Source organism: Monomorium pharaonis, chromosome 11 (genome assembly GCF_013373865.1).
Source record: "Monomorium pharaonis isolate MP-MQ-018 chromosome 11, ASM1337386v2, whole genome shotgun sequence".
Taxonomy (NCBI): Eukaryota; Metazoa; Arthropoda; class Insecta; order Hymenoptera; family Formicidae; genus Monomorium; species Monomorium pharaonis.
The window spans coordinates 3,426,725-3,451,966 of NC_050477.1; the positions used below are offsets into that span (position 1 = coordinate 3,426,725).

Here is a 25,242-nt window from a genome sequence, read left to right on the forward strand (position 1 = left end):
TGTCAGCATTCTCTTTGTACAAAAAAGATCACAGTATATTATTCATTTCCATTATATTCTTTTATAATTTTATTATAAACAAACTTTTGTGCATTACAAATTCGATTTTTATCGTTGATATAAAACGCACATATACAGTTTTACTTCGTACATATTCCACGTTGCACAAGATCTTTGAAAAATATGTTATCGTATTTGCTAAGAAAACCAACGTTAATAATTTTGAAGTTTGTATACTGTGTAATACTAATGAATAAAAATTTGTGCTTTTTTTATAAAATACACGAGATAAATACTTAAATATAGAAACAATATTTTTCGTAAAACGAAAGCTTCCTATTCTTTTTTCTCAAAAAGAAAAATATAATACACCATCCTACGGATTCATTATTATAAGATCAGATTCTTTATTTTGCTCTTGCAGTCTCAAATTTTAAATGCAATACTGCATCTCTGCAGAAGAACATCTTTAATCATCAACGTCCCGAGACGCGCAACTTTGCTTAACCAAATTATGTCCTCGTTACATACCCACTAACGATTTTCATTAGATTGTCATCAAATTGACAACAAATTCGCTTAAAACTTTGTATCAAATACTATAGCATCTGTTCGTAATCATTTTGTATTTGCTGATGGTTTGCATCAAAATTTGAGAGTAAATTGTCAAAAAGCGAGCAAAATCTGCTATTCAGTTTGATGTCAATTATTTTTTTACAGCAATTTGACAATTTAAAAATTTAAATTAAATTGTGCAAACTTTGCTCTTTGATGAAAATTTGGTGACCAGTATATTATCAAGCCTTGCTCGATATTCGACTATTTGCAAGGTTTGTAAGCATATTTTTTTATATCTGTTGATAATTGATTGACATAATATGTAACAAAATTCATGTCCAATTTGATTTGTTTACAAACTTTCTAGCAAACATTGGACATTATTTATTTAAAACTATTAATTTGGGATTATATTATAATTAATATTAATTATAATTTGGGAACTTGTGGAGTCTTCGGCTTGTTTCCAATAAAGAAATATTGAGGATCAAACACTTTCCGAATATTCATGGTGAGTGGCGTATAATTATAGAGATTTGTTATAGAAAATAAAAAAGCTTCGTGGAATTAAACTCACGTGATTTGTATTGATGCCACAAAGAAGAGAACAGATGATGAAGTGGAAGTACGACTTATGACTAGCGTAAACTGGCTAAGATTTGCAAACTTGAACCAATTGCCCCCTTTTTTCTTTTCCTTCAATTACAAACGCAGATAGTGCACACTGGTTTTCGAACACCGAATTGTGTGAATTCTATTGTCAATCGCGACATTTTGTCGTTTAACGCACTTGATGTGGAGCATAAATTAAAAAATATATATGAAAATATATATAAATTACCTAAAAAATTCAATGTTTTTGTAAAATAAAATTACGTTTGCTCGCATTACGACGCATTGTACACATGCTATCGTCTGTTTTTGAATTTTATATCATGTATTTTTACATTTTGATATCGCGGTCGCTCTTAATCCTTCCTTGGTCGCATGCAAAATGCACAGCGTGCAGTCTACCGCTTATCTACTGGTGATGTATTACACAATCAATTAAAGATTAAGAGACAACGACAAATCGGACTTGGAGTATTTCTTCACGTTTTGTTCTTATATTACTAGCTAGCCTACTGTGATGAATCAGATAAATAAATGATAGTAAAAACTAACTGATATCAATAAAAAGCGTTTCTATTATTATCGCAAGAAAACCTAATTCCAAAATGTACGAGATATTCTTCATACAGAAAAGAAGCAAAAATATATACAATGACTTCTTCTCTTCTTTGGAATAAACGTAAAAAAAAAAAAAAACGTCTTTTGTATTGCAGCATGATAGCGAAATTGGTCTCCGACATTCCGAATTACATATTTGTGCATTTCAAAATATTGTAGTATGAATTTATGCTACAATTCGTATATTTCCTGTTATTGTTTATATGTGCGTGCACGCCAAATAATTCATTCCAAGTGCGCTAATTCCACATTTATATATGTATGTTTCTATGTATCAATCGTTCTTTTCAAAACAAAGATTAAAAAAAACATATTTCGATACAACGAAACCAAAACCAACAAAACTGTTTTTTTTCTTCGTCGAACTTAGCGAGCATAGGTTTCAGCGCATTTGGTATTTATCCTTATTTGTGTCAATCAATTTATCTTTATCTTCTTTTTGTTTTTGTCTTTATAAAAATCGTTTTATATTATACGAAATTGTTAATACTTTCGCAATTCTTATTATATACTTTATACTTTTTTCTCGTTTTTAACACATTTTGTAAATAGATATATGCTTTTTATCAGATGTTATTTTCCTAATTAGATAATAACTATAAAGAACATTGTATATCACATTAACTCTCAATCTTTTTTAAAGATTATTTTTGCTTTCCACAGCGCTTATATCTCTGTTCACCTTTTCTTTTTCTCTATGCTCATTATAGCAATTAATATTCAATCTTATCACTGGAATAGGGCGAGGTTCAAATCTTTGTCTTCTTTATAAAATATTTGCACGAATATTTCGAAATACGCGTCTGTATGTAATTAATATGTTGTGCGATAATGATTCACATACTGGCAAAACTTGTATTACTACATCTTACATGTATAGTGTGAGATGACGATTTTTATATTTCGCCAGTATATACATGTTCCAGTAGATGACACAAAGTTTTTGAAGAAAATCATCATAATGCTTGAATTGATATTTGTACTTTTGTGTAATTCTTTTTTGATCTTCGGATGTAAAAAAAGTGAAAAATCTTGCGTTTTTAACTCGACGTGTACCAGATATCTATAGTATATCAAAAAGTTCATTTGATATATCGGATGAAAATTCCAGTGCTGTACTCTGAAAGTAAAATAAAAAGTGAACATGTAAGAACTCATTTCAAAATTCGTAATAATTCGCAAAAATGTCTTCAACACTACAATAGTTAATAGAAATCAACCATACTTCAAAATGGTGCCACTTTAACGTCTTTTATTGCCATGGCGTCGGGCGTATTTACGGTTTTTCCTATAAAATAAAAATAAAATAAGTTACCTGCAAACCACAATTATTAGTGTGTAAATTAATATATTAAAGAAATTAGAAAAAATACCTGAATATATATAAACGTTTTAACTCGGGTTCAGTGTGATAAAATTAACAATTAAATGATTCAAATTTTCCTTCACTAAGTTAGATAGATTGGATGTCCGAAGAGGAAAAAAAAACAAAAAAAAAACAAAAACCACCGAAGTCAGATTGAATTATATATAATATGTCTATTATTGTATCGAGATTCAAAAGTCCAAAGTTGTTAAAATTAATATCAAAGAGTCCGGATGTCAAAGTGTAGTAGCAAGAAGATCAAAAGGAAAGAAAGAGTTAATTTCTTGCTAACGTGTGCATTTTTTTAATTGTAATTCAGAGAAGTAGAAATAGATACCTGATCCTATTCGGTGATGGAACTGGCGCATGTTCCGCAATAGCAGGTAGTACAGATATGAATTTTTCGGTTGGACGTAACATACATTCAGTGCGCGATGAAAGTTTCCAAATTAGCTTCTGTTTGTATGGCATTTGTTCCTGGGCGTTATACTTGCTCAGTATGGCGCCTACAGTCCCATGAGTGAAACGAAAACTCTCCTCTGAAATCTGAAACGCAATAAAAAAGCATGAACTTTCGAGGAACGATAATTAAATTATGGTTTTATTCAAGATAAACAATTAAACTTAAAAGGTCAAATAATAAAATAACAGTCACATTGCATGTCTCTCGGAGTTCCACAGCAAACTGCATGAGTTCATCTTTCAGCATTTGATAGGATGACGTAATGTTAGTTGTATTGTGCGAGGATGGACTTTCGGCAGACACGGTGGCGTCTGCAATCAATCGTTTAGCAGCAGCATCGAAATAAGTGCATAGTAAAACCAGAGCTACTTCAGATGGTCTGAGACTCGCACAATTACCATCGCAAGTCACCATTTCCAATCGAAGGATTAATTCGGATTCCTAAAATAAGATATAGCTTGATAATTTTCATGTTAATGTAATAATGTATCTGCAAATATATACAAATACTTGGAATTCTGTTCTCATCTTTGGTGAGAACTCAATCTCTTTTTACTTTCTTATTAGTCTAAAATAAATCAGAAAATAATAACTCACCTTGACGATAGTGGTATACACGTCGCAGAAATGCATTTGCTTCGCTATCACGTGAAACATATTGTTGAACAAACGTAGAAAAGTTAGAGTAGTAGTAGGTTGAGTACCGGGTGCCCATTGCAACTTTTCTTGTATCACATTTGACATGCGTCTTAAATCTTGAGCCGTGCATCCGCACTGCGAGATCGAGACCAGGTGGTCGGCATCTATGGATTGCATCCGTTGGATGGCGGCTATGTAAAAGGCTGATACGCTGATACAGGCCATATACTTCTGTTTTGCTTTCATCTTGGTCAAGAAACGGTCTATCAAGTTGATCGCAATAAAGAATACGTCAGAAGACAAATCGTACACCACTTTCAAGCATCTTAGAACATGAGCAGATCTGTCCCGAGCATCAATAGTTATTTCATCATCGTCCTGAAATGCATTCAATTATTAAACAAGTGCTACTATTAATTCGTAATATTTTAAACTTTAAGAATTAAAGATATATATACTAAATATTTATATATATGCATTGAATGACATAGCGCATAAAGCGCATTGTAGCCAATTATGGTTTTATCGTTGCTCATAGTAAAATTCAACCATTTCTTTCGCACAAAGTTCTAACCGTTGTAATAGGTAATTGATGAAGGTCCGGTTGAAATTTAATCTCCTGGACCAAGTTTAAAATCAGGTCCTCGTACAGCTTTTCGAGCGGGGGGATGGCATCCGGTACAGGCAAGCCTGTGTCCATTCCTGCAGTGTGCGACATCGCAACAGCTAACTACAATAATCCGACTATGACAACCTGACAGCCAGGGTTGGCTGATGTAGTGTGGCTGATGAGAAGAACCACACGACAAGAATGGCGCAGCTGGCCAGCCTTGTATCTGAAAACAGAATGTAAACAGGGTTCGAGATAAACTTTCTACATCCACAGGAATATTGTTAAGGAAAAAAATTGAATTTTTATTTCTTAGAATAGTATACTTTTTTTAAATCTATGACGCGTGTGGAGTATCCTAAAATTCACAAAACTTTAACAATAAATAATCTCGATCATAATTTGAATTAGATTTTTTTCCTATCCAAACCATTTTACATATTAAGAGATCATTACAGAACAATTGTTATTATAAACATTTCAATTAATAATATTTGCAACTTCTTGGCATTTGACAGATAAAATATACGTGAAAAAATTTTTGTCTCTTTAACTTCTACTCGCAATTCTTGAACTTTTTATTAGAAGTTGGTTCTAATGGCTCTTTTTTCGTCGTTAAAATGTTTTTTATAATATACTATTGATATTCGTCGACGTAAATCATATGTAAGATAAATGTCTCCGTTTATGGTCTCCGTATATTACTTCAATTTTAACATCGAAATAATTATGCGTCATACGTGATCAGACGCACGATTGTACAAGGTCGACAGAATCTTTCTTTTTAACACAATCGTTCATAAACAAAGCTACGTGCCGCCTCTCCGGTCGTGCGACCTGATTAAAAAGAGAGAATCTCTCAAGGATCCATCCTGGTAAAGCACGTTACTTGGATCTCCCTCTCCATCCCCTTCTCCCACCTTCGTTCTTCTCCTTCTCCTTTTTCTTCGATCACCTTCAGACAAAGCGGATAAATGGAGCAACAACCGAAATAAAAAATAAGAAAAAAAGAGAAGCGAAAGAATATTGACACATTGTGGCCAAATAATCAGACACACACACGCGCGCGCGCACGCTTTTTGACAAACGAAACAAGCAATGTTTGATAAATAACTTTGGATTAAGATAAAATTGTGTTTACAATTGTAAGCATGCCACCTCTCACAACCTGTCACTATTTAAAAATCAGAAATGTCAAATGTGAGAGAAAAAAAGTACGAGAAATCTGATATGTGATAAATATGATAAAAAGGCGGTAATGAAAGTTGAAGGAGAGTTGCTTCCAAATTAAGCGAAATCAATGTCAATCGGCAATCTTACACGTTCTGACGTCATGGCGAAGATAAGCAGAATCCTCTGACGAACAGTTACGGATTTTGTGTTGAAATTCTGCGTCGTTTTCGAACCAGTGGACTGTGATCGATTGACGCATCGATTTCCAATCGCAAATTGACCAATAAATAGTGGGACAATTTTTTTCGATGCATTCCCAAGACAACAAATAAAATGCAAGATTAAAAAGAAGTGCAAGTAAACAAGAGCGATACGTTCAAAACAAAACTGACGCATTGCAGGCTACCGAATCACTTTAATTCTGATAAAAAAAAAAAGAGACGCGAGCTAAACAAGCTTTGCTTTAAAAGATTGTCAGTTGAATTAAGGTAAACGTCCCAGTGGCCGGACATGTGTACCTATATCCGGACACGTACACAAAATTTATTATTATTAATCTCAAATGCTTTTGTTACTATAATATTACAATTTAATTGTAATCTTTAAATATTCAAGATTATAATTAAATTTTATTATTATTAAAAAAAGAACATTTGAGATTAATATTAAGTTTTTATGTGTAAGTGTCCGGATATAGTTTTTATATACATGTCCGGCCACTGGGACATTTGCCTTAATCGGCGATTAAATTAATCGAAATTTGTGCGCTTAAATTACCTGTTGTTTAGTTTCATGCGTGGTGGAACTTCCCTCGGAAGTTTTTTTCGTTTCTGAACAAATACAGATCGTTCATAAAGCATGATGAAGGATTTGCGATTCGGCTAAAAGAAGAGAGGGGGGAAGATAAAGACAGACGACAAAGTGTATATAAAACTCGTGTCTTTCTTGAACCAACAAAAAGAAACGAGCAGAATATTCCAGAGCTTACGCGATGACGAAAGAAAGATGTCGTGTTACGTTGAAATTTTGTATACAGCTCTGTGCAGAAAAATGTTTTAATATAAAACCAATGTTTGCAATATATAATATCATTCGCAAAGCAATTTTATTTCTACCGGATTCTATAATAAATCCTGATTCTGCGTTATTATAATCTGCTTAAAATTCGTTAAATAATTACAAAGTATAATTTTTACGAGCGTACGAGGTCAAAGGTTACGTGGCACGTACCGCCAGAGTTCAACGCACCCGCGGAACGACGTAAATGTTTATCGATTTTTCGGATGTTACACATGCCGAAAGATGTAATCCTACGCTGGAAAAATTGGTAACAAAAAATGTAAATTACACGAAAGAATTTTGAAATAAATAAAAACGACAATGACATAATAACTGAAATATATGACAAGTGATAATATTAATAACAGACAACTCATGTAACTAATTTTTATTTAAATATATTACAGCTCGATCGGAAATAGAAAATTTTAATCCATTGCGATTTCCATGGATACGATTATAACGCTTTGCAATAATTTACACAATTTTTTGAACATTCGAATATTCGTTTACAATCAACAGACAATATTTCCTAGACTTTTTACAAATCCATCCGTAAGATAATATACATCAATTAATAAAGAAATTAAATTTACTGTATATTACAACAGCTAAACAAAATAATCTAAAGACGAGATAAGCGAGCTCTATGTTTATGGGAAACAACTCGGGAAACAAAGGGTTAAGTCGCTCGATTCAGACGAACTGACGAAACTCCTCGTCACATTCAATATGTTAGTGAATGTCAGGGTCGCTAGAACGCTAATGTTTATTTTGACGGCGAGATTCTGTTGTCACTCTGGTTAGAAACAGCTGAAAAAGACAATAGAATTCGCAACTGAGTTCGCAGCCACGCGAGTACAACGACCCGCGCCTCATTTTCCTCGCAAATCGGAAGAAACTTTGTTCAAGAGACGATCTCTTCGATATTTTGGACCCGAAAATCGTCGATTCTCGATTTCGTCGACAAAGTTCATCTTCTAAATGCGAACGGAATCATCTTTCCACTTACAACGCGACATATACCGACGCGTAATCAACTGGGAACGATCAGATTTAAATTACAAATCTAGTCTATCGACTATGAGCATATCGCTCGTTTTTTCTCCCTTGTTTCTCAATTAGCCCTTCCTGTCTCCGTATCTGTATTGGAGTCGATCGTTACTAGACAGTAACAATTCAAATTCTTGTGGTATGAGTCAATATCGTGTGTGTGTGCGTGCGTGCATGCGTGTATGTGTGTAATGTAGTCTCTTCCATCAAACTTTCAAGTTTTTTTCTTTTTATGAAAACAAAATGTATCCGAACTGTAGGATATGTCACATGGAAAATTCACACTCGAGCTGTTTAGGATGCGCGCGTTCAGACACGGGAGGAAAAAAATGAGCGAGAGAACGAACCTACCAAAATGTCGAGAGATTTACTTACTCTCTTTCTCTCTTTCGATCTACTCATCGTCTCAACGAGATCGCGAACGTAACACAAGCAGATTAATGGGGAATGCTCACCCGGATGCGTCCGAAACGCCTTTACGTTAACGAATCACCCAATTTTGGCCCGCGTTTGCTTCTCAGTCCGGGAAAATAAACAGAAACAGAACCAAGTACTACGCCAACTGACGGTTGGACGAGAGATGGCCTCCTACCTCCTACTCCGCCAACCCCTCCAAGTTCCATAATGCGTCGTTGGTTCAGCTGATCATCGCGCGCCAATCGCCGCGTTGTAAAACGGGCCTGGCTACTGTTGATAACAAAGGTTGACAGCATTGAAAATCTCATCTTAACCTAACCTAACCATCGCGGCGCGGAACATGAGAAGGTTTAACGTAAATCGAGGTTATAATTAACGTTATACAGGATATCAAATTAAAAAATGTAATGTCACGCTCTAAATTTTGGCAGTACGGTATACCGTTTATGGTCTTTATTCTTGGTGGATCATTTGGCCTCCGAGAATTTACGGAGTTACGGTATATATAACTAACTGCTGATAAATTAAGGTCTAATTGCATCAAAGCATTTTGTCATTTTCTTATCAGACGATCTTTAGTTACAGGTATAAACGTCAAGAATATAAATTGCGCGACGAACTAGAAAAGAAGGGAATTGAGATGAGACAACCAGAAGAAATTACTTTGGAGAAAGAATATGAAAAATTGGAGAAGGTATGTGGATTAGCATTTGTCTACTTGTTCAAACAAAGGTCTTAATAAAGTGTGATAAGATTACGAACGGTTAAAACGTTATAAAAAACATTATTTTACTCCTTCTCTTATGTCTTCAAAAACCAAGTGCCTTCATGTATCATTTTATTCTTGTTTACTGAATGTGAAACAAGGATAAAATGATACTTAGGGTGGTATTCATATTCGAATCTTATTTAAAGATCGTCTCAAGCAATGTCTTAAGATACTAATACGGGCCTGTGATTGGCTGATGGTATCTTAAGACGGTACTGAAGATGATCTTAAATATAAGATCCGACTATGAATACCAGCCTTAGATAGACATTTCCGAACGCAACTTTGTTATTAAATAAATAACAATAGTGATACAGATTAGATCTTCTGGAAATATAACCAGAATTGCATTTTTTTTAAATAAAAACTAACATATCTTCATACATAAAAGTTGAATTGATTATAAACTACTTAAAGTTTAAATCACTAATGTAGTTTTTTTTTATTTGAAAACTTGTTTTTTTATCTAAAATCGTTTTAATTGTTACATATGAGATAATTTTTTAAAATATATATATTCAACAATTTTGGTACTGCAAACATCATTCTTTTTGCTATATAACCTTTAGTATGCAAAAAAAGGAAGTACTTCCATATAATATATGTTTACAGATGGATCTTGAAAACTGGGAAAACATTCGAATACCAAGACCATGGGAAGAATCAGAAAATGTAAGAAATCAATAAAAATATTAATATATAAATATATATTAATAAAAACATGTAATTAATTCAATATTTAAACATTTGTAATTCTTAATTACATGAAGGTTTGTTATTAGATATTACTAGAAAATAAATATAATAGAGGTTTTTAAACATAATCTGTTTTCTGTTGTAATCTTAAGAAATTTATTAACAATAATTGACAATTTTGTTATATATACATAATTAAATTAAAATAACAATTTTCATAGTTTTTGTAGAACATCTCAAATTTGAAATTATAAATGCCTGTAAATGAATATAATACAATACATAAGAAAAGTTCTCATGTGTCATGTAAAGTACTCGTTCCAAAGAATTCTTGATATATCATTAATCAGAAAATTTTTTAAAAAAGTATTAAAAATTAAATTAATTGGACTGCTTAATTGCTTATGCTTAATGGATAATTTATATATATATATATATGGCAGCGAATCAATATAGGGAGAACTTGGACCTGCTCTGCAGGATTTATTCAAACATGTAATTCAAACTCATTTTAAATGAATATTAATCATTGTATCAATATGGGCACATTAGATGTAACATCTTTTTCTAATTGTATTCAACTTTTAGGCTTTCATAAATCACATATTTGAAGAACATTTATCAATACTTATCACGCTAAAATACTGATAGCACGCTCTGAATTATAGAAAATAGTAAACTAAGTCTCATACAGATCATTAAAGTTAATCTTTAAGAGACGACCTACAAAGAAAATTATAAATAACAAATCTTCTTTTAATAATCATATATAATGTGCACAAAATTATTTTTAATGTCTAGTTATGTCTAATGCTTAGCATAATTTTTACCTTACCTTTTTTGAAATCCATACATGCTTAATAAACTTTGTTGTCTAGGAATTGATGGTGATTGTTTACTTCGTAATTGTTTCTTTCTTTTTACCGAGTTAACTCGTACCTAAAGAAACATTTCATTAATAATTAATATTTCCTATTGGCTTTTAAAGTTTGTACATATCTGTATTTACCAGACTTGTTGAACTTTGTCTCTCAAATATATTTCTTTTAGAGGAAAAGACTTGATCATTTTTTATATTCGGCCATTTGGATAAATTTTGCGAACTATTCGCATATTCATAATTGGTTGTATCATTAGTTTCCATATCAGAACTTGATAATAAAAAATGATCTGTTATATAATTCTTATCAATCGTATGTGTCGCTGATAATACATCGTCTATCCTGTTGTTAGGGTTTGATATTTCAGGAACATGTCTATAAGTATTAATCAAACAGTTGTCTTGATTTGATAAAAATGCATCACCAATATTTTTCATTGAGCTTGCATCTTGTGCAATGTCCGTTATAGATAACATTTTTTCTAGTTGTTCCTCATTTATATTATGTACATTCGTGTCAATATCTGGAATCGTATTATGTTTTATATCTTTCAAATTAATTTCAATCTCCTTATTCTCCGATTCGAGTACATTGTGCTCTTTATCTTGTTTTGAAAAATATTTACTTTCTACTACAGTATTCTCATCTATGATGGTTCGTCTTATGCGCATTAAATTTCTTCCTCTTTTTCGACAATTTCCGTCGGACAGAACACTTGGTGACGTTGTAAGATCGGATACTCGTTTAATAAATGGATTTCTTCGCTTAAGTAAGTCTGGTGACGTATCATTTTCTAAACACAAATCTTCCGACTCTTTTTTAGTATTGTTGATTAGCCTAGTATCCTGATTTGAATTATATATATCCAAAATAGTGTCATCTAAATCTTGATCCTCTAGAAGTCCATTGTTTTGCATAATTGAATCATTATGCAAATTTAATGGGACATGTGCATTCTTTCTCTCAGTAAGCTTTTTTGTATTAACAATTGATAAACTATTTAATATATTTTTAGGAGAAAAGATCTGATGTTGCATTTTCAATTTATATTTGCTCGACCAAATGCTAGTTTGAATCATCATTGTTTGTTCTGTCTGTGCATCTCGCTTTCTTTTTCGCTCCTACAATGTATAACACAAATTAAAATACAAAACGAATATTTGGAGTATTGATTATTCGATTATTGAGGATTGTCATATTATTTTTAAAAATTATTTAACGTTATATAATAATATTTTATAACAAATAACTACTTACGATTTTGTCTGGATTAAAATTGTGAACCATTTCTAAAGTGGCTGGGTCACAATTCCCAAGGGCTAGTTGTAAAGCAAGGTCCCCATCCAATTCCTCCCCAGCATATTGCAGTTGATCTTCAGTAATATTAGCTGGAGGTGGATTCAATCTTACTTGCTTTCTTTGCAACGGACAGAATACTAATTGATACTTGAATGTTATATCAGCTAATATAAATGAGTCTCTGTATTCCAATGGTACAATTAATCCTTTCATGTTGAGAACCGAGCCTACACGTACCAATGCCTTAAAAGACATTGGATTAATGTTACTTAAAATTAGATAACACAAGTTTACACAATCTTTCCATATTATTTTAAATTTATATAAAATTTTTGTTAAAATTGTTTCTCTAACTGCTAAAATTTAGAAAAGTATTAAAGTTTGATGTAATAACTAACTCTATGTATATTGCGATCTGTATTTCTCATAATAAACTTTCGTGCTTTTCCCAAACCGATACCAGGGAGAGAAGGAAGATAGTCACAACCAGACAAAATACCGATATAACGGAACTTATCCATATCAAATTGTTCAGGTTTCACATCCATTGATAAATGTAATCGGTCTTGCTCGATCAAAACCCCGTTTCCATTGAAATCCATTTTAAAAAGTATCTATAATAAAACATGTTTAAAATGTGTATCTAACAGTTATATGTTTTCAAAAATTTTAAAAAATTTGTCTATAGTAATATTATGTATTATTAAAACAGCAAAAAAAAATCTCAAATTTAGGATTAAGCTAAGAGAATAAGATATGAAAGAAGCTTAGAATACAATATACTAACTCTTTTACACCCAAATAATGTCAAATCGCTGTCTTCTGTGATAACAACGTCAGCTATACCACTGATATTTAAATATGCTAATTGTGCATCAGCTTCATAAGGAGCTGTAATACAATCAATGTTCTCACTCTGGCATTGTTTAATCAATTCTAATGCTATTTTATGAGTGATATCTACAGCTCGTTTTAACAAATTTGTTCCTTCTGCAACTTGACCCATTTGTATGAGTTCCATTGCCTTACGACGATTCATTTCTCTAGATCTAGATAAAACAAGTTGAATGCATTATTTATTCATCCAGTTTGAAATTGATGGTGATCTTACATTAATTTCTATTGAGCTTAAAACAATTTTTTCAAATCTCCACTTAATTTTTAAAATTTGCAATATTTAGCTAATTTAATAACTTTTTCTTACGTACTCTCGTCTCTTTTTTTCTGTCTGCTCCTTAGCAGGCAAACGTCGACCATCAAACACCAGAATGGGTTTTATCTTGTACTTTACAAGCATATTTATATATTTCATACAATACAACACATATCTATAAGAGAAAAATTGACTGCCGATTATCGTAAGAGAGAGAATATCAACATTCATAATAAATATAACCGTTACTTACGCATTTGTTGCTTGTCCCATCATTAATTTGTCAGCGCAGGAAAATGCACCTTTGTGTAACCAACAATAAGAATCGATCGCAACAGTACCACCGGAAAACTCCTTAATATTTGTCTTTCTAGAAGACTTCTCTAAGAACGGTAGCAATCCGGTGATGCCCATATTTTGTATGAATTAATCTCTGTTACAGTCTATACAATTAATCAAAATTAAACAGTATTAAATATCCACTTTACATCAACAACATTACCGCCAAATTCGCAGCACTAGCAGACACTGCGAATCGTGCGCATGGCTATATAAACGAGCATAAACGCAGGAACTTGTAGATCGTGAGCCTTTCCTCTCACTTGCTCCCCAAAAAGTCCTATAGATATGTAGTAAGCCTTATGCCATAAGAAATTGACCAATTATAGTTGAATATGAGAAGAATAATCGAATATAGGCCGGAATTCATAGGCCAGTATTCATAGTCGGATCTTATATTTAAGATCATCTTAAGTACTGTCTTAAGATGCCATCAGCCAATCACAGAGCTGTATTAGCATCTTAAGATATTGCTTGAGACAATGCTTGAGCTTAAGATCGGTCTATGAATCCCGTCCTATGTGTAGTAAGCCTAAAGCCATAGGGAGTTAACCAATTATATTCGATTATTCTTCTCACATTCAATTATAAGGTCTGTTTTTTATTCCTGCACTGCTGCACTGGTGCAATAAGTTAGAATAAGACAAATATATTTTTTCTCATTTTAACTTATTGCACTAGTGCAGCAGTGCAGGAATAAAAAACAAACCTATAATTAGTCAATTTCTTATGGCATAAGCCCGGATTTACAATAGTGTAGTAAGCCTTATGCCATAAGGAATTAACCAATTATATTCGATTATTCTTCTCATATTCGATTATAATTGGTCAATTTTTTATGGCATAAGGCTTACTACACCTATTGTAGATCCGGCCTAAGGCTTATTACACCTATTGTAGATTTAGCCTAATGAAAAAGGACAATAATGGAGGCGGTCGACTTAAATTTCTGGAATATCATTGAACTTTTGATAAAGAAATTTTATAATATTTTTTAAATAATAATTTTTCTATATTTATAATTTATAAAGATTTCTAAAGAAAATGCCTTAAACTTTTTTAAATTTTATAAGATTTCTTCGAAAATTAAAAAATGAGAATTTTTTAAATATTTCAGAATGTATATGCATAATAAGGAAGTTTTAAAAAGATGTAGACTTTCTCAGCATTTACTAAAAGTGTTTTAATTTGTATTAAAAAATCTGAAAAATTTTCTAAAAAGATGTAAAGTTATACAGAAATTATAAAAAATCTAAAATTTATATAAAAATTCAAGAAAAACCCATATGAAAATCTCTAAGAAAAATTTCAACTATTTAGAACAATTTAGAACAAAAAGAATCCGTAAAAAAAGTATTATATATTTATAAAGATTTCCAATATATTTCGAATAAATAATGTTTGACATTTTTCTGACGCATTCTTTTTATTTTAGATGATTTTTAATCCATATAAAATTTATAGATCACACAATTAGGGCATAAAAAAACTTTATTAATCTTAATTTATTTATACAAAATTTGTATATATATATTATATGTTAAAAAATTAATATACATATTTATAGTAAACAGTTTGATATTACATATTACAATTATTGCACTAATGTTTTAGTATTTTTAAAACATTACCACAGTATTACATTGCAAAATTGTAACGCTATAATATATGCAAAATCTTGTATAATGTGTCTTAATTAAAAATTGTTTATAAAATACTCTTTGATTGGAATAACAAGATTTTATTTTTGTTTCATGAAAATGCACATCTCTCTCATAAATATGCACACATACAAGATATTTTTACATATCGTCTATTTTTGTGGCAAACTTCTGTTAAATAGAGCAAAACATGGATATAATATAAATAATGTAACAATAACATGGCATTGTCTCGGGAATATTTTTATTGTAATTAAATAAAATATTAAAACACAACGTATCTCATTCGCATAGAGCACTTTTTCTAATATTATATATTCACACTATATGCATGTTTTCAGTCAACATATTATAGATAATAAACTAGGATCGTCTTTCATTAATGATGATTTAATTGTTAATGATTTAATTGTAATTAAATATTAAAATGAAGAAACAATCAAATATCTAAGAACATGATCTGTACAATTTAAGTAAAGTGAGATTATTTCACATATCGAATATTGCAAAATAAAATTTAAAAATGGGAATAGTAAAACCTTATTTTTATTTATTTTACATATAAATTTATTGTTAACAGAATTTTTAATTTAAGATTTAATTATATCAACATATTTAATACTGAAAATAATTTGTAAGAAAGTATACATTAAATTTTTGTTAAGAGAAAGTTGATTCCCATGAAAGATCTTTCTAAAAGAAACATTAGCCTATATATATATATATGAGAAATTAGTATTTTTTATCCTTTATACAAATAATTCTTTAGATTTCCTTTCTACACATCTACATAATGTAGAAAGAAATTATTGTGTTAAATCTTATGTTACACCACATGGCACGTCAAATAACTTTTTTTTTACTTTTCAAATTATTATTATGTTATCAAGTGTCTTGCTATATAATTAATTCTGTATCAAAATCATAATTATATCGTTATTGTAATTTCATATTAACTTGAAGAATGTGACTCTCAATATAAAATATAAGAATAGTATTAAAAAAATTAAAGATTATTGACGTTATCAGAAAGACGATTGAGTTCCATCGCAATCGGTTCGGGTAAATCGTTTCCTACTTGAGAATCAAAATATTCTCTCAAATCTTCGACTTCCTTCTGCCAGAAAGTTTTTGGTAATTTAAATAGTTCCTCCATGTTCACATTATCTTGGAGATTTTGTAAATTAACGGATTCCGGTTTTGGCAATAAACCAATAGCTGAGTCTTCGGCAATATCTTCACCATCGATCCTTCGAAGGATCCAATCGAGGACACGTGAATTTTCACCAAATCCTGGCCATAGGTATTTTCCGTCCTTCATATCTTTCCTGAACCAATTTACGTGGAATATTGCTGGCAATTTGGCATTTTTTACTTGTTCCATACTTAACCAATGGGCGAGATAGTGTCCAAAATTATAACCAAAGAAGGGTCTCATGGCAAACGGATCATGCATAATTATTTTACCCTGCAAAATATGATAGAGTCGATCCATTAACTTTATTCTATAACTTTTTTGGTTCTAACAGTTCCTATATATTTTACAAATGTTAAGTTAATATAGAGTCCACTTTTTTATATTGAATTTTGTATTTGTTCTTTCGCTTCATTTAGTCATTATTCATTAGGAATAATTAAATATGCAGTCAAAATAAATATTAATATACTTTGTGTTCAGCAGCGGCTGTAGCCTCAGATCTCATTGCAGCGCCGATAAAAACACCATGCTGCCAATTTCGAGCTTGATAAACCAAAGGTACACCTTCGGGTCTTCGTCCTCCAAATAGTATAGCATCAATTGGAACTCCAGCTGGATCTTCCCAAGAAGAATCAATAATAGGACATTGTTTAGCTGGAGTGCAGAATCTTGAATTTGGGTGAGCAGCTGGTATTTTAGAACCTCTAAACCAATCATTACCTCTCCAATCTACCACCTGTAATAAAATATTTAAATATATTATATATCGTATTTTTAATAACACTGCAATGTTAAACTCTAAAGATTGAATTAAAGGCATACAGAGAAATAACATATAAGATTTAAAATTATAGAAACAAAAAAAATTTGTTTATAATTTTTTTATATTATTATTTTATTTAATTTAATAATTATATCAATTTAATAACATTAATAGGATAGTTTTGTACATATATTACATACATATACATATACATATAAATAATTTTATAGACATTTATTGTATTTTGATTACTAATGATTGATATAACGGTTGCTTAATCGACATGCGTCGTTTTATTATTGTTTATATTTATACCTTGATATTATCTGCGATTTCTTTCTCCATTCCTTCCCAATATATCCCTCCATCGCTAGTAGACGCTACATTAGTGAAGATGGTATTTTTGAAAATAGTTTTCATAGCATTAGGATTCGTGGCCCAACTCGTACCGGGAGCAACTCCAAAAAATCCATTCTCTGGATTAATAGCGCGTAAATTTCCTTTATTATCAAATCTCATCCACGCGATGTCATCTCCCACGCATTCGATCTTATAACCCGGCAAAGTAGGTTGCATCATAGCCAAGTTTGTTTTTCCGCAAGCGCTCGGGAAAGCGGCGGCGATGTATCGTTTCTTACCTTTGGGATTTGTGATACCCAATATCTGAAATGAAATACAAATCTCACTTTATTATTGCTCTTATTCTAAAATTAAAATTGCGTATTCCGATATACATGTTAATTATAAGAAGTCAAAGCAAAAAAAATTATACGAAATGAACAAAATAATTATAATAGATTAAAAAGAGAGTTATTTCTTATGGCCAAAAAAACAAGAAGAGTCAATTACAATGGGGGAATGTTTAAAAAAAATATAGAAAACATACAAGCATATGTTCAGCAAGCCATCCTTCTTTTCTGGCTATTGTCGAACCGATTCGAAGCGCAAAGCATTTTTTTCCTAGCAGAGAATTTCCACCGTAGCCACTTCCATAAGATACAATCTCATTCTTAGCAGGTTTATGGAGAATAATCGTCCTTTCGGGATCGCATGGCCATGAGTGACTTATATTGACTTTTGAATTATGTTTTGGTACACCGACCGAATGTAAACATTTAACGAAATCGTCATTTCCCAGGGCTTCAAGAACCTTTTCTCCCATTCGAGTCATTATTCTCATTGAACAGACTACGTAAGCCGAATCGGTAATTTCTATACCAATTTTAGAGAGTGGAGAACCTATGGGGCCCATACTAAACGGAATCACGTACATAGTGCGTCCTACGTCATAGAAATCTAATTAATTCTCCATTCATGCAAAATTAAATAATTTTTAACCATTTATGTTTATGATTCATATTTTGTACATTGTGCATATATGTATATCCTATGCAATATAATAAACTTGAAAATCGATAACAAGTTATAAATATCGAAAATTTCCGCCTACCTTTCATGCATCCTGGGAAACGTTCCAAAATAGCTTTTTCCATATCATTAGGAGAGATCCAATTTCCAAGCTCTCCAATTATATCTTTACGTGGTGTAGGAATAGCGTCGCTTTTCAAGTCCGTACTGATAAATGTACATTTTTCGACACGCGCAACATCCGCAGGATTAGTCTTTGCCAACCAGCTGTTATAAACCATCAATACATTAGAAGAATAATATAAATGGTATTTTGCGTAGTGCTAGATATACGAAATATATAGCACTTACCAGTTTTTATATTTGGGCAAACTTTCGATAGTTCTACTTTTCTGCAGAATTTTTAGCATTTGCATGTATTCGACGTCCGTACCATTACATATATAAATGTCTTTCGGACCGCACAGTGTAGTGCATTCTTCGATGTAATAGCGAAGTTTGGATGAGATCTCTATCGTGCATGCATTTAACAATGGTATTTTACCAATATAATCAAATCCATTTTTAAGCGATGGGTTTTTTGCGACATGAGTTACGATAAATCTGAAAGAGCATAATTTTGTTCAAACATGTTAAAAACATACGATATCATGAGTAAAAAATGTATAACAATTCTAACTGTTGCAAATGTTATATATTCTTCTTTTATCGTTTTATTTAATGATTATTTAAAAGTTAATTTTTGTAATTAACTTTTTTAATAAAAAAAATCGATCAAACGATATTGCAATGATAATAATTATTATATAAGCAGTTTTTTAAATTATAATTTTAAAACATAATATTTTTGTGACATATACACGCGTATAAATACACGCATGCGTGCAATCCTCCATTTAAATTTAAAAAAGTTTAATCGTAAAGTTGATGTAAACTTAAATTAAAAAAAATAAATTTTCATTTCTTCTTTATGGATTTAAGTTTTGAAAACTTTTAAATTTATAGTTAAATACTAAATCTAGCGATTTCATGGCACATTACAGGATGTCTGATAATTGATGTACTGCTCATGGGCGGGTACATCAACGAGTTCAACTGACAAAGAAAAGTTCTGTATCTCGTTTTGCGATTTTCGCAATTAATTAATGAAGATATGCAAGTATTGTACTTCCACCAATCTTTCTATTTTCTATTTTGACATTATCATCGCGGCAATTATTGTTCTCTTAAAAAGCAAGCCATCAGAGCAAGTGTATATTTACCTGGAGCGATAGGTATCGACAGCGTGCGGCATCCTGCGGACTTTTTCGATCGCGGTGACAGACGGTGCGAGAAAGTGTGCGGAACGGCTGATCTTTGGAGCACGAGTCAAAATAAAATTGTGGAGACTGCCCGTGGTGAAGCAGCGGCAATTAATGAAGAGGCCTCGTCCGCCGTCAAATCGCCGCGAAACTCGCGTCAAATTCGTCCAGCTGACACCGTGGAATTTTGGCGGCATGGTACCAGTGTTCGAGAAAACGTTTCCTTTATATGTGATTACGGAACGTATTTGCCCGCAGACGAGCCCCAGCGATCCGCCCGTCCGATTGGTTGATAAGAGGAGTTACCGTTGGACTTCCGATTAATAGTGGGGAGCGTAAAATCGTGACGACCCCGGGGGCAGGTCCACGAACGATGACCGCAAAACAGCTAAGGATTACTGGCTGTAACTGGTACTGGTACACTTTTGACACACACACTTTACGCCGCTTACGTCCTTGGCTTTAGCTGAAATCATCCGGCCGGTGGTTCTGTGGTTGTTGATCAAGGTTCGAAGGAGATTCCCAACGGGCAAAACAACGCTTGAAAATCAATTAATGCACATGTCGCATGAGATATACTTTTTAAATCACAAATTGGAGAATGGTTGACTCGGAGAAAAGCCAGAGAGAAACCGGATATTTGGATTGAGTATTTAAACAGATGGAATATCGAGAAAATAGTGAGTATAGTCTATGTAGCGCGAAACGATATACATTAATGCGACCAAATCTTTCTGAAAAGTAAAAGCTATATATATTTTATGATGTAACGGTAACGTCGACGATTAAATTCACTTTCGCATTAAATTGAAATGGGACGGCGATCGGACGGATTTTATACAGAAAGCCGTCAGCCGCTCTCGTTGCTCTATTTATATGTATATATACATATGCACACATATATACGACTCTCCCGCTTGTCCACTTACTTTTTGCTGTCTATTTCATACAGACGGCTTATTTATCGTCAAGTATCGCCGACACAAACGAGTAATACTACTATCTACGGTCCGCATTTCAAACAATTATCCAGCTGCGATGAAAGGAACGTGTCTTTTATTCGGGCACTCGAGCCTACTCGACGTTCCGTGCAAAACAGTGATAAGTGATAAAGACCCTTAGGAGAATTTTATTTAATCGTGTAAGTAGGAGATATGTCGTCGGAGAGACAAAGAATTATAGCACTACTGACAATGAGATCGTATCATCATCCAGCTCATGTTTATGATGCGCAATATTTTTTCTTTCAAAGTCATAAATGTTAAGTAGGAGCGATGCAGAATTATTTAGCAAACTTGTAAAATTAATTTAAATATACATACATCTTTTCTCAAATAAAATAATACTTTTAAATAATCTTGCTATCTTATTGTATATATAAAATTGATAAAACGATGTTATGAATACTAGTTTACATTATGATATGACAGAACAAAAATGGGACATTTTCTATTGTTAATTACTATTTCATATTTCATTGCAAGATTATATGTTTTCACTTACACAAAAAGAGAAAATAAAAAAGAAAAAAGAGAATTGTATATATTTAAAGCTAAAGAAAATAAATTAATTCTACAAAAAATTACATAAAAAATAAAATATAATTAATTATAAAATATAGTATTCACTTCTTACATAAAAACTAGAAATTTATATAAATTTATATAAATTAAAATTAAACTAAAATATTTTTTAAATAATTTTGTATACGTGTATATAAAATCCAAATTAACGGAAACTTAAGAAATGCGCTTTATTATTTTTTATCACTATATGTAATAAGGAAATTAATATCATTCTCTTTCCAACTATTTCTCTTTAATTTCCCTCTAGTAATTATCACAAAAAATATCGGACTTATAAATTATCGCCAGACAGTAGATGGACTACGGACCAAGTCAGGAGCGGATTCCATCAACGTTAAATCGTCATAAGAGAATAAATTATACTTTTAAGTAATTATTTCATAAAAAATTATAATTATAATTTTCTAAATAGAATAAAATGCAATAAAAACACCTTATTTTTATAAAATTTTAGAAAGTGCACTCTTTTTTTTGAAAATATGTACATAATATAATATTTTTAATTAATATTTATTTAATCTTTATTAAATTAATGATATATGTTATTAAATTATATGGATTTAATTTATCATTAAATATAATATTTAAATAAACGCACATATTTTATATAAAATTTAAAAAAGATATTTCATTGAAAATTTATTATTTATATTTTTTAATTTTTATTATTGTAAATTATCAAAAATTTTATTATTTTTATAAAGTATATAAATTTTATCTGAATCTTTATATTTCTTATTTTTTATTATTTTAATAATATTATTACTAATAGAAAGAAAGTACATACACACGTGCGTGCGCGCGCGCACGCACACACGCGATTATTTTGTATACACTTTCAAAAAGTTTTTTATATTAATAGCATAATTGAATTTATTACACACAATTTACGATATTTTAATTAATATTTATTTACCAGTTAATGGCTATTACATATTTAATATACTTAGGAGCGGTTGTTCCAACTTCTTGGTAAACTTACCTATCAGATAAATATATGTTTGTCTTTATTTATTTAAGAAAAGAAATGAAGATAAACACATGCTTACTTGGTAGGTAAGTTTACCAAGAAGTTGGAACAACCTAAATGTATTAAGTATCTTATTGTATTTATTCTTAGGCGCGCTGTTATTATTTATAGTCATATCTTGATATCGTTGAAGGTTTTAAGAATTCTTCAGGAATATAACATCGATACATTATAATATTCCAATTTCACGTCTACGCTGTCGAATTATAAACTTGTTAATGACGAAATCACACATAACAGATGCGTACGTCTGTCGCGCCTGACGTGGCTGGAGGCTCGCCCGTGTGGCCTACGATATGCTTATCTTGGCGAGATTGCATAAGAGCTATATCGTTAGCATGATGCATGCATTGGTACTGATTTCATAAGAAAAGCGAGTCCAAATTCTAATGATTACGTTCTTTTATCATAATTTTATATTTATGCTCTTTTTTATATTTCTTTCTTCTAATCTTATCCCCCTCCTCACTTCTTTTCCTTTGCTTGTTCTTTCTGTTTTTATTTTACTCTTCCCCTTGCCCCTCTCTCTCACTCACTTCTGTCCTTTTCTTTTCTTTGTCTTATGTCTCTACATGGAAAGAATGGTTTTGCTGAATATCTTTAAAATTTAGTTAGATACAGATTTGAAAATAATATTTGGTTGGGGACCATTAAAATTATTTAGAATGCTCAAATAATATTAAACAAAATTTAGGCATTCTAATAAACAATTTAACTGTCCTACATAATTATTTTAATAAAACAAAATTATGTTCAGATCTAATTAAATTTTAAACACTTTAGTAAAAGCATTTTTTTCCGTTATTGTTTTCAAAAGTATTCGTATTTTACTTAATTTATTAATAAGCACATATTATAATGGCACCAAAATAATAAATGTAAAAAAGAAAAAAGAATTATAAAGACATAACATTTATTTATGCAAAATATATCTTGCATATAAGAATGTATATACATTTCGACATTTTTTAAATCTCATTAAAGCCATATATCGTATATTGTGTTTGTTTCATTTTAAATGCAAAAATTATAGAAAGGCGCATGAGAGAGATATCTCTAAAGAATGTGGAACATATACATGAAATAACACACGAGATAATTAAAACAAATTAAAATATAAACTAAGAAACTTTTTCCTCCCTTTTTTCTCTCTTTTTCTATCTTTGCGTGTAATGTATATTACCAAAAGTGCTCGATGAAAATCGAAAGTTGTCGATGCACGTTTATGAAACTTACATAGTATGTTGCTTAATGTATTTGCGACGAAAGAACCCCCTGCGATGAGTTGGGCAATTTTGTTTGCGAAATATTATCATGGTCTTTAACCTCGAGTTCATAATTAAAGAGGAAATCTTCAGAGTTGAGTATTTCAGAATCGAATATTACGAAACGTCCATGTCAAACGTATGAGGCTGACGAGAAGAAAAATCGCCACGTCTATTACATATTTCGCAAGTTGAGAAAGTGGGCGGCAATAGACTTGTTTTTCTTTGGAGCATTCTTTGGAATATTATAGTTGCGTATATATTTTGTCATACACATAGCGCTTAATCGTATTAATATTTTAAATCATAAATGCCTCTGTTAGAGGATGCGATATTTGAATAGTAAAGAAATAAGTAATGAAATTAAGTGAATTAGTTATTATCCATTTCATTTTTTAATAATCTTATGTATGTATATGTGTACGCAATTGCGTGTGTTAAATATCGGAGATTCTATTTGATGTTCCTCGTAATATACCAAGATTTATAATATAATTAAATTAGTAAATAATTTTTGTGTCAATAATGAAGAAAAAACAAAAATAATCTCTATCTTTTTTCTTCACATATCTGCCTAATAATTTTATGTTTGGATACATACATTATATATACATGTATATATATATATTGAATTAATAATTAATGAAATAGATAAAAACTATGTAAACTATTATAATGGACTTTTCAATATTGTACATCAGATAATAATAATAATAATAATGAAATAATAATCGGCGCAATCAAATACATACAATTGGTAAGATAAAAGAATAAATATGTGATAACTTTCTGTTTTTTTCTTACACGTGTTATTGTCGCATATTGTTGCTATGTCACAATAAAAAAGATAGAGTTCAACGTGATGTGAGACAGTATATATTACATATATACGCGATAATGCAATAATAGAATTAAATGCTGCAATTTGTTTTTGAAAAAAAAATCAAATTTTTATAAAATACATTTATGATAATAATTATATCGTGAATAGGCGCACATAATATTATTGAGTCAATTATTAAAAATTGACATTCAGATAGATATCCATAGCGAAACTAAAGATGTCATTATATGACTTTATTTGTCACTTATAAAAAGTTACAGATACCATTACGACATTATCATGATATCATCAAATGATAAATGACGTTTTTGTATGACTTATGTGTTTTAATTCTATCTGGATATTATTGTATAATATAACAGAATTACAATTAGCAATTAATAATTAAGTAATAATTGTATTATTATTAATCAATAAATATTTGTGATACTCGTACACTTTACTTTTATAATAAATTTTATATCTCTCTAGTACGATATATTAATTTATATATGCTATCATACCACTCCCCCCCCCCCCCA

General features: G+C 31.0%; 4 protein-coding genes and 1 long non-coding RNA gene across 7 annotated transcripts; 2 read left to right on the forward strand and 3 right to left on the reverse strand.

The window, feature by feature from the left end:
• Positions 1-51: 51 nt before the first annotated feature.
• LOC105835518 (cyclin G) lies at positions 52-8,743 on the reverse strand. Its single transcript, XM_012678907.3, has 7 exons — positions 8,607-8,743; positions 4,831-5,092; positions 4,215-4,634; positions 3,810-4,058; positions 3,492-3,700; positions 3,014-3,076; positions 52-2,908 (listed from the first exon to the last, which is right to left on the reverse strand). The coding sequence occupies exons 2-6, from the start codon at positions 4,972-4,974 to the stop codon at positions 3,031-3,033; spliced, it is 1,068 nt and encodes a 355-aa protein (XP_012534361.1). The 5' UTR covers positions 4,975-5,092; positions 8,607-8,743; the 3' UTR covers positions 52-2,908; positions 3,014-3,030.
• Positions 8,744-8,829: 86 nt separating this feature from the next.
• LOC105835527 (cytochrome c oxidase assembly protein COX16 homolog, mitochondrial) lies at positions 8,830-10,161 on the forward strand. Of its 2 annotated transcripts, none has more exons than XM_012678919.3 (3): positions 8,830-9,067; positions 9,148-9,262; positions 9,950-10,161. In XM_012678919.3, the coding sequence occupies exons 1-3, from the start codon at positions 8,976-8,978 to the stop codon at positions 10,022-10,024; spliced, it is 282 nt and encodes a 93-aa protein (XP_012534373.1). In that variant the 5' UTR covers positions 8,830-8,975; the 3' UTR covers positions 10,025-10,161. The 2 variants fall into 2 exon arrangements, with proteins under 2 accessions (XP_012534373.1, XP_012534378.1); XM_012678924.3 differs by having other exon boundaries at positions 9,154-9,262.
• A 4-nt stretch (positions 10,162-10,165) lies between these two features.
• Positions 10,166-13,920, reverse strand: LOC105835538 (exonuclease 1). Its single transcript, XM_012678934.3, has 8 exons — positions 13,620-13,920; positions 13,422-13,541; positions 13,001-13,262; positions 12,612-12,827; positions 12,172-12,456; positions 11,043-12,035; positions 10,869-10,972; positions 10,166-10,756 (listed from the first exon to the last, which is right to left on the reverse strand). Exons 1-8 carry the CDS (start codon positions 13,778-13,780, stop codon positions 10,738-10,740), a joined length of 2,160 nt encoding a protein of 719 aa, XP_012534388.2. The 5' UTR covers positions 13,781-13,920; the 3' UTR covers positions 10,166-10,737.
• A 1,505-nt stretch (positions 13,921-15,425) lies between these two features.
• Positions 15,426-20,227, reverse strand: LOC105830237 (phosphoenolpyruvate carboxykinase [GTP]). Its single transcript, XM_012669445.2, has 7 exons — positions 19,958-20,227; positions 19,047-19,298; positions 18,778-18,962; positions 18,214-18,608; positions 17,643-17,990; positions 17,034-17,300; positions 15,426-16,834 (listed from the first exon to the last, which is right to left on the reverse strand). The coding sequence occupies exons 1-7, from the start codon at positions 20,191-20,193 to the stop codon at positions 16,373-16,375; spliced, it is 2,145 nt and encodes a 714-aa protein (XP_012524899.1). The 5' UTR covers positions 20,194-20,227; the 3' UTR covers positions 15,426-16,372.
• A 309-nt stretch (positions 20,228-20,536) lies between these two features.
• Positions 20,537-22,011, forward strand: LOC105830238. Of its 2 annotated transcripts, XR_001138555.3 has the most exons (3): positions 20,537-20,676; positions 20,949-21,137; positions 21,830-22,011. It is a non-coding gene; the product is annotated as an uncharacterized LOC105830238 (long non-coding RNA). The 2 variants fall into 2 exon arrangements; XR_004965010.1 differs by lacking the exon at positions 21,830-22,011 and having other exon boundaries at positions 20,949-21,506.
• Positions 22,012-25,242: the final 3,231 nt, after the last annotated feature.